The sequence below is a fragment of the Vigna radiata genome, unplaced genomic scaffold (genome assembly GCF_000741045.1).
Source record: "Vigna radiata var. radiata cultivar VC1973A unplaced genomic scaffold, Vradiata_ver6 scaffold_357, whole genome shotgun sequence".
Classification (NCBI taxonomy): Eukaryota; Viridiplantae; Streptophyta; class Magnoliopsida; order Fabales; family Fabaceae; genus Vigna; species Vigna radiata.
Window position 1 is genome coordinate 69972 of NW_014542188.1, and position 14734 is coordinate 84705.

A 14734-nucleotide genomic window follows, 5' to 3' on the forward strand; every position below is an offset into this window, starting at 1 on the left:
AGTAGAAGAAAATGTTGCTTCAACCTCAAGAGGAGAAGATGCATTGATATGTTCTTTAGAGAACAAGGAAAAGTCTTGTGTGTTAGACTCTGGAGCATCCTTTCATGCCACCTCACAAAAAGAATTCTTCAAGAATTATGTCCCTAGAAATCTTGGAAAAGTTTACCTTGGTAATGAGCAGTCTTGTGAGATTGTTGGTAAAGGTGTGGTGAAGTTTAAGTTAAATAGGTTTGGATGGGAATTGAAAAATCTTAGACATATTCCCAACCTAACAAAGAACTTAATCTTAGTAGGCCAGTTGGCCAATGATGGCTACACAACATTCTTCCTTGGTGATCATTAGATGATTTCAGAGGGTGCAATGACAATTGCTCGTGGTAGGAAGTGCGGTACTCTCTACAAGACAGAAGGAGCTTGTCATTTGATTGCAGTTGCAATGAATGAAAGTCCTAACCTATGGCACCAAAGGTTAGGTCATATGATTGAGAAAGGGATGAGGATCATGCACTCAAAGGAGAAACTATCAAGTCTTCGGTCAACAGAAATTGACATCTGTGAAAATTGTATACTTGGAAAGCAGAAACGAGTAAGCTTTCAGACATGTGGAAAAATCTTGAAGAAAGAGAGACTTGAGCTTGTTCACTCTAATGTTTGGGGTCCAAAAACTGTCTCATCCATTAGTGGTAAAGGGATGTTTTATGACCTTTATGGACGACCACTTTAGTTAGGTATAAACATACTTTCTTAAAAATAAGTCTGAAGTATTTGAAATTTGAAAATGAGACATGATTAAAGATCAAAATGCTTAGATCAAATAATGGTGGTGAATATGAAGACACCAAATTTAAGAATTTTTGCTATGAGCACGAGATTAAAATGGAGAGGATTATGCCAGGCTCACCTCAACTGTTAGTACTACTAGTTACATTTTCACTGTTAGTACTAAAACTGTTAATTGGATGTTGATAACAGTTTAAAAACCGTTATTTTTATACTTAATTTTGATACTTAATGCACCCTTTTTGACTTAGAAGCTTACTTGGACTCATGATTTTGCTTTAGTTTTGTGAATAAGAGAGTTGAGGATATACTTGAGGACTTTATTACTAAATTTCCTTGATTTTGTAGGTTTTTGGAATGATTTAAAAGAATGGTTGAAGTATCAAGGAGTTGTAGTGCAGAAAAGTCAAACAGAATGCATAAAAGTCAACTAGTCAACTAGAAAAGTCACCCAGTCAACCATAATGCTGAAAAGTCAACCAAAGTGTAGAAAAAGTAGCGTTGAGAAGTAATGGGCACTGAGCGCCAGTCTCGGGACCAATTTTCCACTTTTTTTTGCCTGGACGCCAACGTTGTGTGCCATCTTGAGTGTCGTGCCCACCGCTGAGCGGTGGCCCAGCGTTGAGCGCTAGTCTTTTGGGCATGGGTCAGTTTCTGCTTATTTTTATGAGTTATAAATAGATTTGCACGACCTAGAGAGATCATCTTTTGGCAGAAGGAGACGTAAAAACACCCTTTTCACCCCTCGAAAGCGAATTTTGGATGCGGGAGCTCCAATCTGTCAATTCTAGGGTTTATCTTTTCATTCTTTTCATTGTTTTAATCTAGTTCCACCATGTCCTTGGTGAACTAAACCTCCATTGTTGTTGGGGAAACAATGTAATCCTATTGAAACTTTCATACATTGTATTGATGCTTTATTCATATGCTTTCTTTTATTAATTGTTAGAGTTTTTCCTCCATTATCTTTGCATTCTTTGTTTAAGACATTATTCAATAGTATGATCTTTGATTTTATCTATATGGTCACATGTGGGTAGATCTAGACATGAGGGAATTCTCTCGGGAGTAATATTACCTAGACATAGGGATAACCTTTAAGCTTTTGTGCGAATGTAATGCATGAACAATTGCTAGGGAGACAAGACATTGTAAACTAGTAATTAGGAGTAGGCACTTTTCACCAAGACATCGGGATTAGGGTAAATTAGAAAGTGGCATTAACATTAATGAAAAAATAGAATAAAGTAGAATTCGTAAATATATGAGAGTTGATTAGGATAAGTCGGAAACCCCAACAACACAATTCATCCATATCACTCAACTACGTTATATCTTTTGGTCAATTGATCAACCTTTGCATGTGCATGTTTAATTTTCATTTTTGCATTACAAACCCTAATTTTCGTTATTCAAGTCTTAAATAATCAAGAAATCACATGAAAGTCTAGGCCTATGAGTCTCTAGGGAAACAATACTTGGTCTTACCACTTATTATTACTTGATACGATTCAGTATACTTGTTAGACATTGTTTGTAAAACATAGTCTATTAGACGTTATATGCTAAAAAACGTTATTTTTACAAAAAGTTTAATAAACAATTTATTTGTCGATGTTTTTTTTTCGTTTAACGGTATTGGTTCAACTTCCGAAAAGGAAATGTTAAATGTCTCGTTTTTTTTAAACGATCTTGTCTTAATACACGAAATTTTCAAAATTTCTACTATTTCTTTAATTATTTCATCTCAGCGAGGGGATTTGACTTCAGTTATTGAACAACCAAAGCCATATATATGTTCTGCTTTAGTTTTTAAAAAATCGAGACCAAAAGGACAACAAAACTTTTCATTCTTTTTTTTCAAAATTTTCATTTTTTTAGGGTTAAATATGTTTTTAGTCCCTATACTTTGGGGCGATTTTGACTTTAGTCACTCTTTCAAACTAAGGTACAATTTAGTCCTTCAACTTTAGTTAAAAAAATTTGGTAAAAAGGACTAAAACCAGAGTTTTCTAAAGTTGAAGGACTAAATTGTACCTTCGTTTGAAAGAGGGACTAAAACCAAAATCGTCCCAAAGTATAGGGACTAAAAACATATTTAACCCTTTTTTTTATTATTTTATCTAAGCGAGAGGATTTAGTTTCAAATTTTATTATAATCGAAGCATAAAGTGTTGGTTAAGGTAATTTTTAACAAAATTTTTACGAAGACTTTTCTATCTTCCTCCATTGTTCTAGTTCTCTACGAACGCCATTTTTTCACCATCCTTCGTTGTTTTCGTCATCAAACGTCACCACGTTGTCATTTCACCACTGCTACCACTCATCAATTATCCTCTTTTTCCTTCCCTTCCACGTCCCTAACTCCATAACCTCCACTTTGCTTCCATTTTGAAATTGCGAGAGAGAGGTTTGCTTAAGTTTTTGTTTTCTATTTTTTTATTTGAAAGGCTAATACAACTACTTTTTTGTCAGATTCTTCACACTAGACACAATTTCTAACTTGAAACTTTAAAGATTTACGAGGCTTTCGGTTTCAAATTTTTGTGTACTCCTAGGTTCATGAAAATTTTCAATTTTGTATAAATATATTTTCAATATTTTTTTTTTTGTATATTCATGTTCAATTAGTTTTTTTAGGTTTAATGTATTTTTTTTATGTTTGATATATGTTGCATTAGTATTTAACATATTTACGTATGAGTATAACATACTCTTATACCTAGATTCTGACTTATTCTAGGTGTGATAAATATAATGTGTTATTTGTGTGTTGGTTCTATGGTATTTTGTGCATATTTAAAATATGTAGGAAGCAACAAAAACAAAAATAAAAATTGAAAAACAAAACATCTACATTAGGCTTAAGTTATAATCAAAACTAAAACATAAATGGATATTAGGCTTTAGTTTTGGTGATAACTGAATACTTTTTAGAAGAAAAAATATTTAAAAAAAATGCCCATATTAGAATTTAGTTATAATTATAACCAAATCATGAAATTGTAGTTGGCTTTGAAATCTAATTCCCTTTTTATTTAAGATATTATTTAATTTTTAAAGGTATTTTGTCTCAGTTGTAGTAAGAAATGAGGCCAAATACCCCTTAATTTTTTTTTAAATAAAGAAAAGTTTAGGTTTCAGTTACTATTTGAACTCAAGCCTAATCCATAATTTTTTATATTTTTTATTATATATTTATAATTTCATGTTTCAGTTGATAATCAAAGTTCAAAAGTCATATTTTTTTATCTCGTCTAAATATGTTTTAGTTATAAAACCAAAACCTAATGTCTAAAATAGCTGGTGTCAAAATCTTTTTCTACACTAGTGTACAATAAATCTTATTATTTATACACAATGAAGATAAGTTATCAATACTTAAATTTCATATTTGATTACATATCTCCAAACAATTTTTCCATCTTCCTCTAAGAGACTAAAGAACAACTTAAGTATCTAAATATGCCTTATATAATAAATATGAAAAACCTATAATATTAAAGCTGTCAAAACGGGTAACCTGCCTCGACCTGACCTGGTCCGGGTTGATCACTTAGTGAGCCAACCTAACTCGGTTCATTTATTAGCGATCCAGAAAAATCTAAACCCGGCTCGACCCACCACGGGTTGGTGGGTAAACGGGTTGGCTCACTAGCCCATTTAATTATAGCTTTTTAAATAAAAAAATTACAAACTTTCTATATTCAAATTTAAATAAGTTTCACTCTCAAAAAATGATGTGAAACTAAAGACAATTCAAAATAATAATAACAATATAATTCAAATGTCATCCAAAAACAAACACAAAAAACATGCTCCTTGAAGAATTTCAGTAAAGAAGTGAGAGTGACAGCACCGTAAACGAGAACAAGTTCCGTGAAAGTGTTTTGTGAGAACAGTTATTTTTTTGGTATACACAGTGAGTGAAGAGAGTATTTTATTTGTTAGGATTTCATAAATAAAATAATAAATTAAAAAAAATAAAATTAGGTAGGTGGGTTGGCGGGCCAACTCGGCCCACCACGAGTTCAACCCGCATGAGTCGGGTTTAAATGAGCCGGGTTGAAATCTGACCCGCATAAAACAAATTAATTTTTTTCAAACCAAACCCGGACCGAACCCGTGGTGAGCCAGATTGACTCGCGGATTGTGACCAATTTTGACGGTTCTATATAATATATTCATCCTTACTACTTATAAACAACCCAACACAACGTCATTACCTAAACATCCATAAGTTGCCCCTTTTGTGTTCAGTTTAACCTAACCTATATTAGAAAATCATCAAAGAACTTGTGTAACGATTATACCTCTTTCCGACATATGTTTGTTGGAGTTACCAATCAAACTTAACCGTTTTATATTTTGATTAATTGTTCACCATGAAATATTTTTCTAAAATCTACCATAGTTCCCCCAATCTCCAAATCATTTACACAATGTAAGTCATAGTTGCTAACTACACAAGTTTTATTATAGAATTACTAGGAGAGTTGTTAAATTCGGTAAGATGAATTGTATTCAAACAATGCATATTATAAAAAATCCCCTGTAGTCAAGATCAAAGATAAACAACAATGCCACACTCAAAAAATAGATGGTGATTGATTCTTCACTATTTTACATAGCAAACACATAGAACGATAGATTTAAGTGCAATATTTCCTCTATCATCGCTAGTTGTGAAAACATTTTCAAACATTTATTCTTCTTCCTAGAATTATCTTTATTCCCATGCGGTCTTATTTGAAGTATGTTAAAGTCATTATTCACAATAATACCTTAAGAAAAAAATTACAATATAAGAAGTAATAGTCTCCTAACTTACATACAAATTTAAAAAAAAAAAAAAAGCATTGATAGGATAAATTTACTTAGGATTCAAATTTATTATCAACTCTAAGCATGTTACATACATACTCCATTTATTACAAAAATTATTTGAATTATTGACAAAATTTAAAAAATAAAAATAAATTTGTCAACAAATTTAAATTAATTAGTAACGAATTTTATAAACAGATTTTGAAATTTTAATTATCATAGATTTTAATAACAAATTTATTTTGTTGATAAAATCCATCAAATTCGTTTGTAATATGTATAGTTACCCATTTTAATAATATATAATATATATTAATATTTTAAATTAAACAATAAAATTATTATTTTAAATTATTAAGTAAATGTTTTTTTAGTAAAATATTACCCACATTATAGTCTAATAGAGTGCGTGAATGTGTATTCAGCATTTTGCAAGATAAATCTTATTCATAAAATCTCAAATTCTACCTCCCAACACAAAAATAATTTTCTTTTGCAAACAATAATCCTTTTTAAGGTGTTGACTATAAATCGAAATGTGCATAGTTTTTCTCTTGTAACAAGTCTAAATGCATATTCTCTTTAAGATTTAAAAAAAAACTATCCTTTCAATAAAGCTTAGTCAATTTTTTTTCACCATATATATACATCATTCAAAACAAAAGTATTTGAAAAGTTGGACCTTACTATAATAATGTGTAAAAGAAAGTCATTTAGTGTTAATAGTGAGAAGAATTTCAAAAATTTAAATTTTCTCATTGTCACTATAATATATGAAAAATGTAAAATGTGTATCCATAACAATAATCAACTTCACATGTGAGAAATCGTTAAAATGGTCAATATCACGAAGTGGTTCATTATAAGTTCCAAATAAATGAAATATCATCAACAATTATCAGTCCTACTACATTAATTATAAATGACATATTTTCTTCAATATTTGTTTGAACATGTGTTATTAAAGGCAAAATTCAATGTGTGCACTTTACATAGTATCAAAAGAAAATTTAGAAAATGAAATTTCAATAATCATTTCAAACAACATTTCACATATGAACATTATCTATTATACTCGCTCAATGTTTTCTTCACTTACCTCTTTATTAACTTCAATCATTGTCTTGGTTATGTAATGCTTATTTTTAATTTTGCCAAAAGCATCAATAATATATAAAAAAAATTACAAACTTTCTCATTAATGACCATAAAATTAATTAAAGATTTCCTTTGATAATTGCTTGATCAATAAAAGATTATGTAAACTCTTTTTTGTTTCAAATTGATTTAATTAATTTAAATAACCTATGTGTTTCATTTTGTGACATAATTTTTGCTCAAAACATTATGTAGGAAGAAAAATAAAACATTATAGCTACGAGAGTTTTAAGATTGTCTATTTTCGAAGTTGAATATTCTCTCTAAAGAATCATTATTCCTTTCCAATGAAGTGTTTGCATGCCCATCTCAAGTCAGTGAGAAAAAATGTTTAAGTTTAACTTTATTTGCATTCAATTCAACCATTGATTTTAAATAAAATCAAACATCTATAATTGATATTTGAACATACCCTAATTTTATTTCATAAATTCTTAATAAATGGAATTTTACTCTATACTAAGAACTTCCAAAAAGTAAAAAAAAAAAAAAAAATCCAAGTGACCATATGTTGTTTTTCACTCTCTTTATTCCTTTGTTTAATTAAACGGCATAAACCCACAAAGGATCATAACCAACTAACTTGTTTAACATCTTTCGAAAAGAATTTACTTGAAACTTTTGAGTTATAAAATTAGAAGAATTCAATATTAGAAAATTTTGATATTGTTATTAAAAATTTTTCACTCATAAAATTATTGAAAATAAAATATTATCTTTACTTAAAAGTTAATAAATAATAGAAAAAAAATGAAAAAAAAAACTATAATTAAAGGGAAGAAAAATATCTAAGGAAGGAAAACAAATATACAAATAATGCTTTGTCAAGCAGTCCTTATAAACAGTGACAAAAAAAAAAAGGAACACAAAGCACCACTTCATATAATTTTCCCTACTATACACCACTTCATCTAAATTGCTCTCAATTGATATATTCTTTATAAGTTATCAATACTAAAGAAATTTAAAAATGTATCCTTTTCAAAGCTGTGGCATTTTCTGTTTCTTATATTCATTACCTATTTTGAGTTTTTAAATTATTGATATATCAGGAATTAGTACTTAATTAAGTATACAAAATACAACATTGACACAAAGACATTAGTTTCAAGAGCATTTTAGTGCATCATCATTGCACTGAAATTGGGTACATTAAAAATCGTTGTTTTGATAGTCGGATATCCATGATATAATGATCACATTTGTGCTCCTTGAAAGAAGAATAGTAAGATGTAATGATCCTACGTAAATAAATAAATAAATATTATGGAAGAAACTACAACGTTGGTAGTACCTAATGATCCTAATGTAATAGTTCTAATGATGTAATTGTTTAAGGAGCTACACAAATTACAAATTATATGACAGTTGGTTATGATTAGGTCACCCAATTAAACCACTTGTTGAAAAAGTAACTCTGCCACGTAACAAGAACCAACCCCAATAATTGGAGAGAGAATATTTAAATCAAACTTCATGATTATTTGGTATCAAGAAGTTGTTAATAAAATTTATATTTTTATGTCACTTTTGGTGAAGAAGAAATTGTTTTATTTTTTGTAGAAAACAAAAGCGCAAAAAAACGTAAAAGAGATTAAATGCAAGAAAACAAAATACAAACACGTACTGTTTGTTGTTCTCTCTCTCTCTCTCTCTCTCTATATATATATATATATATATATATATATATATATATATATATATATATATATATATATTGGACCTAGTAAAAAATAATAAATTCAGCTTAATTGAGTGTCTTTATTCTAGTTTTAATTTGTCTATGTATTTTGTCTTGTTCGACAAGTGTGTTTTGGTTCTCTATAGTATAAGTGTCTTATTTGTTCCTTGGAAGTGAAATTGATCTTTACTATTTCTCTTTTTGTTGATGCTATAATTTGTTTTAAACCTTTTTAGTGCCACTTTTGAAAGCAACTTTTTATTATAAATTATTTTATTTTTATTGGAAACTTAAATGAAGGGCAAGTGAAAAAAGACAAAGAATGTTTTATTATAAAAAAAAGTCAATTTGGGTGTAAATACGAGTAGAACCATTCATAAACGATAAATATGTGAGACGATTGGTGATGTGTAATAAATTATCATTGAAATTATAAAAAGAGTTAAGTCAATATAAATCACTTCGAGATCAATTCGATATAGAACAATATAAGAGTTTGTAGAAAGAGATTAGAAATGTAAACAATAAAGAGAAAAGAGGGTTTTAAAACAATAAAAGAAATTGTACTATACCAAGGTAGCCGACTGTTTTGAGGGGATCATCCGCACCAACCGGTAATTCAGTGATCGCGAATCAGATAAGATGGATGTCATTAATAGTCCGCTAATATATTTAATTACCATATCAAAGGCAAATATATGGTATTTATGGGTGATTAACAAATTATATTGTACAAATATATTGTATTAATGAATAATTAATATAATCAATGGACTTACCTTATAAATATACTATTGGTATCCAAGTATGGAGTTCATATTCGATCCTAATAAAATATAGACCTCTTTATGTAACATATCTCACTTGAACGTCAAACTGTCTTGTGCAGGTCAACAACTTATGAAAATTTCTTCAAGAGGATTGGACGATCAAAGCATGAAGTAGAATAAGGAAGGACGATCAACTCTCGGACAAATTCAACCGAAAGAGAAATATAAAAAAATATAAAAATAAATAAAAGTAAAAGCATAAGTTGATTCTTTAGCTCTCTCATAGTTGAATTTTTTATTGACTGTTCTTTTAAATTTATAAACAAAGACCTCGAATTAACCAAATAAGTTTTAATTAATTTATTATTAAGACTCTAATTCATTTCATTTCAAGTGTATATGATTGAACTTCTTATTATAATGTATTTATTCCCTATGTCTATAACTAAAAAGTAATAATTTGTTTTTCTATCCTTCCAGTTAAAAAGTTTTGAATTAGTTAAATAAACTTAAATATATTTCATCTAGTTTCTCACTTGTTCCAAGAGTATAGAAATGAAAACCCATTACACTTCTCTTGTTTCAAGCGTGTACAAGCTAAGTGTTCTATTACTTGACACATGTTTTAAGCATATCCATGGGAAGATTACCTTTTTCATTTATACAAAAGATTATTAGAATTAACCAAACTGATAACAATCTTAATTAAAATTTAAGATTAAATTATCAAATGTTCTAAGACAATCCTATAAGCAATAGTTAGAATTTAAAAAAAAAAAAAAGATCAAAATAGACTCTGATAAATAAATTAAAAGAACAGAATATTTAATTGCACATAACCTTAGAGTCTGATATGAAATTACAATATAATTAATAGAGAAGGATTAGTCTTCAATGTGGAAGACCACCTAAGACATGGATGAAAGTGATGGATGATGATGGTGGAAATGGTCAATGGATGAAATGAAGTGAGTCCTGGAGACTGCAGTGGAGCTCTCTATAGAAGTTTTGGATGGGCTTCAATTGCTATTGGAGATTCATACTGCCCATTTTTAATTGTTGGATTCTTTTTGCAGAGATTTAATGGTTAGAGATTAAGTTTATAAAATTATATTATCTCTAAGATTATCCACAAGGAAAACATAATGTTAATGAGCATTTTAAATAGATGGAGATGTACATGATTAGGGTCATCGTGAAAAAATAACAATGGCTCGTTTTGTGCAAGGGTTTGACATTAAAGATATGTTGAAGTTGCACCTTTGTGTATAGATGAAGTCATTGAGAAAAAAATGGTGTAAAGAATTTTTCTAAATTTATTTCTTCAATAAGGGTAGTCATGGATTGGATTTTTCAAAATCTATAATAGATCCAATAAAATAGAATGAATGTATAATCCATATCCATATAAACTAGATAAACCAAATTTTGGATTTTTTTTCATTTCAAAATTGGATTCAATCTAGTTTGTTAATTAGACTAAATCCAGTGAAACCGATCTAATATATTTAACTATTAGGTCTATTACACATTTGTTGATTCAACTCGACTCAACCTGGACCAAAGCTAATTTATGTTGATCTAGAACTAGTTCACTTGACTAGAACTACGCGAACTTTGGTCGGAGTCAACTCGGTTCAACCTTTGAAGAATTGTGCAACATCATATCTTCACCATTTCAGAGATGAAAAAGGAACTATCTTAGAATTGTGAGTTTATCCATTGAAGATTTTGAGCCTATAACATTAAAGTGCCACGTGAATGCGGATATCACAAATATTTTTTTAACAAAGAAAATATTACTAAATTATCTCATTATAAGTATTAATAAACTCTCATTTGAGTCTAAAACTCTAGTTAAATATGCTCATTCATTATGTATCTAATCACATATAGAAACAATGCTCTCAAAATGGGTTAGAATCTATGGACCAATCTGATCCACTATGGGTTCAGATCGGGTTGAATTTGAAAAAAAAATGTAATTTTTTTACACAGGTCAATTTTCAAGCCGACCCACTTAGAATCCAACTTACTCGAGTTGAACCCATGATGAACCGAGTTGGTTCACCAACCCACCTAATTTAATTTAATTATTTATTACTTTGTATTTTAATATTATTAGTTAAAATTTTTTTGTTGTATTGTAGAGGGAGATAAAGAAGATGTTTCAAGAGAGCAAAATATTAAAGATTTATCCATTCAAGACTCTAATCTTATAAATGGATAAGTGAGATAAAAATTAACAATATTAGAAACTTATTTGTTTATTTTTTGTGCTTGCTTTTGGATTACATATGGATTGTATGATACTTTTTTTATTTTTGCTTGTCTTTGGAGTTTAACATCATTTTAGAGTTAAATTTATTTATATTTGAATTACAAAATTTTGTAACTTTTTTTTATTTGAAAAAAAAAACTTGTAATTAAGTGAGCCACTGAGCCAACCCGTTTAACCCACCAACCCGTGGTGGACCAGGCTGGGTCGAGCCAGATTACCTGTTTTGACAACAATGGTTAGAAACAAAGGAAGAATATTGGTCCTTTTAGATAGAAAATGGTATTAATGTGATTATTTGCATTGATAATGTATTGTTTAAATACAAGTAGTAATGTACAATCAACATCCTATAATTATGGTAATATAGACAAATACTTTCCTAAATAGGATGTTGATGAATAATTATAGTAATTACATGTAATATTACACCATAAAAGAAAATTAATATTGTGAATCGCCAAAATCAAGAGTCACAAATAATAAGATATTTGACAAAATATTTGATTTTGTCTAACTCCCCCTCTTAAACTAATGGTGACATAGTCATGCCAAGTTTGTCTCTTAGCAAGTTGAATCTGGTATGAGTGAGAGGTTTAGTTAAATAGTTTGCAATTTGATCAGTAGTAGGAACATATATAGGCTACATTTACTTCATTTTGCAGGACTTAATCACATATGTAGTGCACATGTATCTCAATGTGTTTAGGTCATGTGTGCATGACTAGATTATAAGCAATTGACTTAGCACTTAGGTTATCACACCACACAATTGGTTTTCTGAGCATTTGTAGTTTTAGTTCTCTCAGTGGAGATCTAATCCAAGCTAGTTCAACAACAAGATCAACCAAAGCTTTGTATTTTGTTTCTATGCTTGATCGCGACACTACCTTTTGTTTTCTTAAAGACCAGGAAACAAAAGTTTCTCCAAGAAACAAGCACTGCCCTGTCATGGATTTTTTTTCATAAGTACTAGTTGCCCAATCTACATTAGAATACTACATTATGTCAAGATCACTTGAAGGTTTTATGTGCCAACAGAGGTTCATTGTGGCTTAAAGATATCTTACTATTCTTTTTATTCCTTGCCAATGATCCATGGTAGGTGTGCTCATGTACCGACTGAGTTTATTGACAGCAATAGCAATGTCTGGCCTTGTGTTGGCCAAATCTTGTAATGCACCTATGGCTTATCTATACAAAGTAGCATTGGTCATTGGTTCCCCTTCTATAGTGAATCTGCCACCATTAGTGTTGGACAGACAAAAATTGTCTCCATGTTGAACTTCTTCAAAATATCTTTTATGTACTTAGTTTGTCTTGGGTACATTCCACTATATTCCTTTGTACTTCAATGCCAAGAAAGTGGTGTATATATCCTAAGTCTTTAAGTAAGAAAACAACATTCAATTGATTGATGAACATTTTAGTTGCTTCTTGTTACAATAATGTCATCAACATAAATAAGAAGGAACGTAGTATGATTTGTACCTCTAAGAATGAATAATGAAGTATCATTTTTTGTGTTTCGAAAAACCTCAATACAAAACCTCAATCACCTTGGGATCAAATCTATTGCTTCTGGACTCCTTTTCGACAACAAATTTTGTAAAGACATTCAGGTTAAGACTGCTGAAATTATTGAGTTGATCTAATATGCTTTTAAAGGTTAACAATTGAATTTGCAATTCAACCCAACTAATGTTAATCTGGTCATATAGCTTGACAACCACTGAATTGTAATCAGAATCCTAACCATTTAGTGTCTGAATCACTAAATCAGAATTAGAGATTTGTGAACCTGCCAACTTTAATTCATCAACAAGATTTTTCATCTTGCAAATATATTGATGCATCTTCATGTCTCCTTTACGTGTGTTGTGAAATCCAAATTTTAAATAGATGTTTTGGATCTAGTGTGTGCATTAGCAAGGCTTTGAGCTTCATCTTAAATTTGTTTAGATGTTTCACAATGGAGAAATTGAGTTGTAATGTCAATTGACATAGAATTAATCAACCATCCTAGAATGACTTGATCCCGGGCTTGCCAATCCTTATAGTTAACTTTTGTTGTCGTATTCTCCGCAACAATGTATTAGTTTGGACATTCTATTGTCCCTAGTATATAGCCATCAAGTTTACATTCTCTAATCACTAGTAAGCATAACAATTTCCATAGTAAGTGAAATCCAGATTTTAAATAGATGTTCTGGATCTAGTGTGTGCATTAGCAAGGCTTTGAGCTTCATCTTAAATTTGTTTAGATGTTTCACAATGGAGCAATTGAGTTGTAATGTCAATTGACAAAGAATTAATCAACCATCCTAGAATGACTTGATCCCGGGCTTGCCAATCCTTATAGTTAGGATTAACTTTTGTTGTCGTATTCTCCACAACAATGAATTAGTTTGGACATTCTATTGTCCCTAGTATATAGCCATCAAGTTTATATTCTCTAATCACTAGTAAGCATAACAATTTCTATAATAGATAATTGTCTCTGTCCAACTTGATAGAGATTGTAGAATGTAGGTTATTTTTCTGATTGGTAGCAGATGACATAATGGTTGTGGTTATGGATCAAGAGTTATTTGTTTGATAGCTCCGATACCAAGATAGAAAATTGTATTGAATGAGATGATTTGCATTCATCATGTATTGTTTAAATACAAGTAGTAATGTACAATCAAAATCCTACAATTATGTTAATATAGATAAATACTTTCATAAACAGAATGCTGATGAATAATTACAGTAATCAATGTAATATTACACCATAAAAAAACTAATATTGTAAATTGTTAAAATCAAGAGTCATAAATGATAAGATATTTGACAGAATATTTGATTCTGTCTAACTCTTTTATTGAGATAGAAATACTTATATTGAATTTTTTTTTTTCATATTAAAGAGAACATTTTACAAGAGAAAAATATGATAACTTATCCATGAGCTACCAACAAAGTAAGGTTTGAAGTTGTTTTTTTAAAACATATTAAGTCCTAATAAATAAACTAAGATATGAAATACTTACTTATAGGCTTAAACCCTCCCTTGGTCCTAATATTTGTGTGAAAATCTCAGTTCGGTCCTCAAGTTTTGAATTGTCTCAATTGGGTCATAATTTTTGTAAAAATGCACACATTTTACCCCAACCGTTAACTGATCTCAAACGGCGTTAAGTTTAGCTGACGTGGTATGCTAACGTGTTGGCTTAATCCCTTCTTGGTCCTCGTATT

The 14734-nt window shown here is 29.7% G+C and overlaps 1 protein-coding gene across 1 annotated transcript; it reads left to right on the forward strand.

Annotated features, from left to right (window-relative positions):
* The first annotated feature begins 361 nt into the window (after positions 1-361).
* LOC106779208 (uncharacterized mitochondrial protein AtMg00300-like) lies at positions 362-724 on the forward strand. The gene has a single exon (XM_014667278.1). It carries the CDS (start codon positions 362-364, stop codon positions 722-724), a length of 363 nt encoding a protein of 120 aa, XP_014522764.1.
* Positions 725-14734: the final 14010 nt, after the last annotated feature.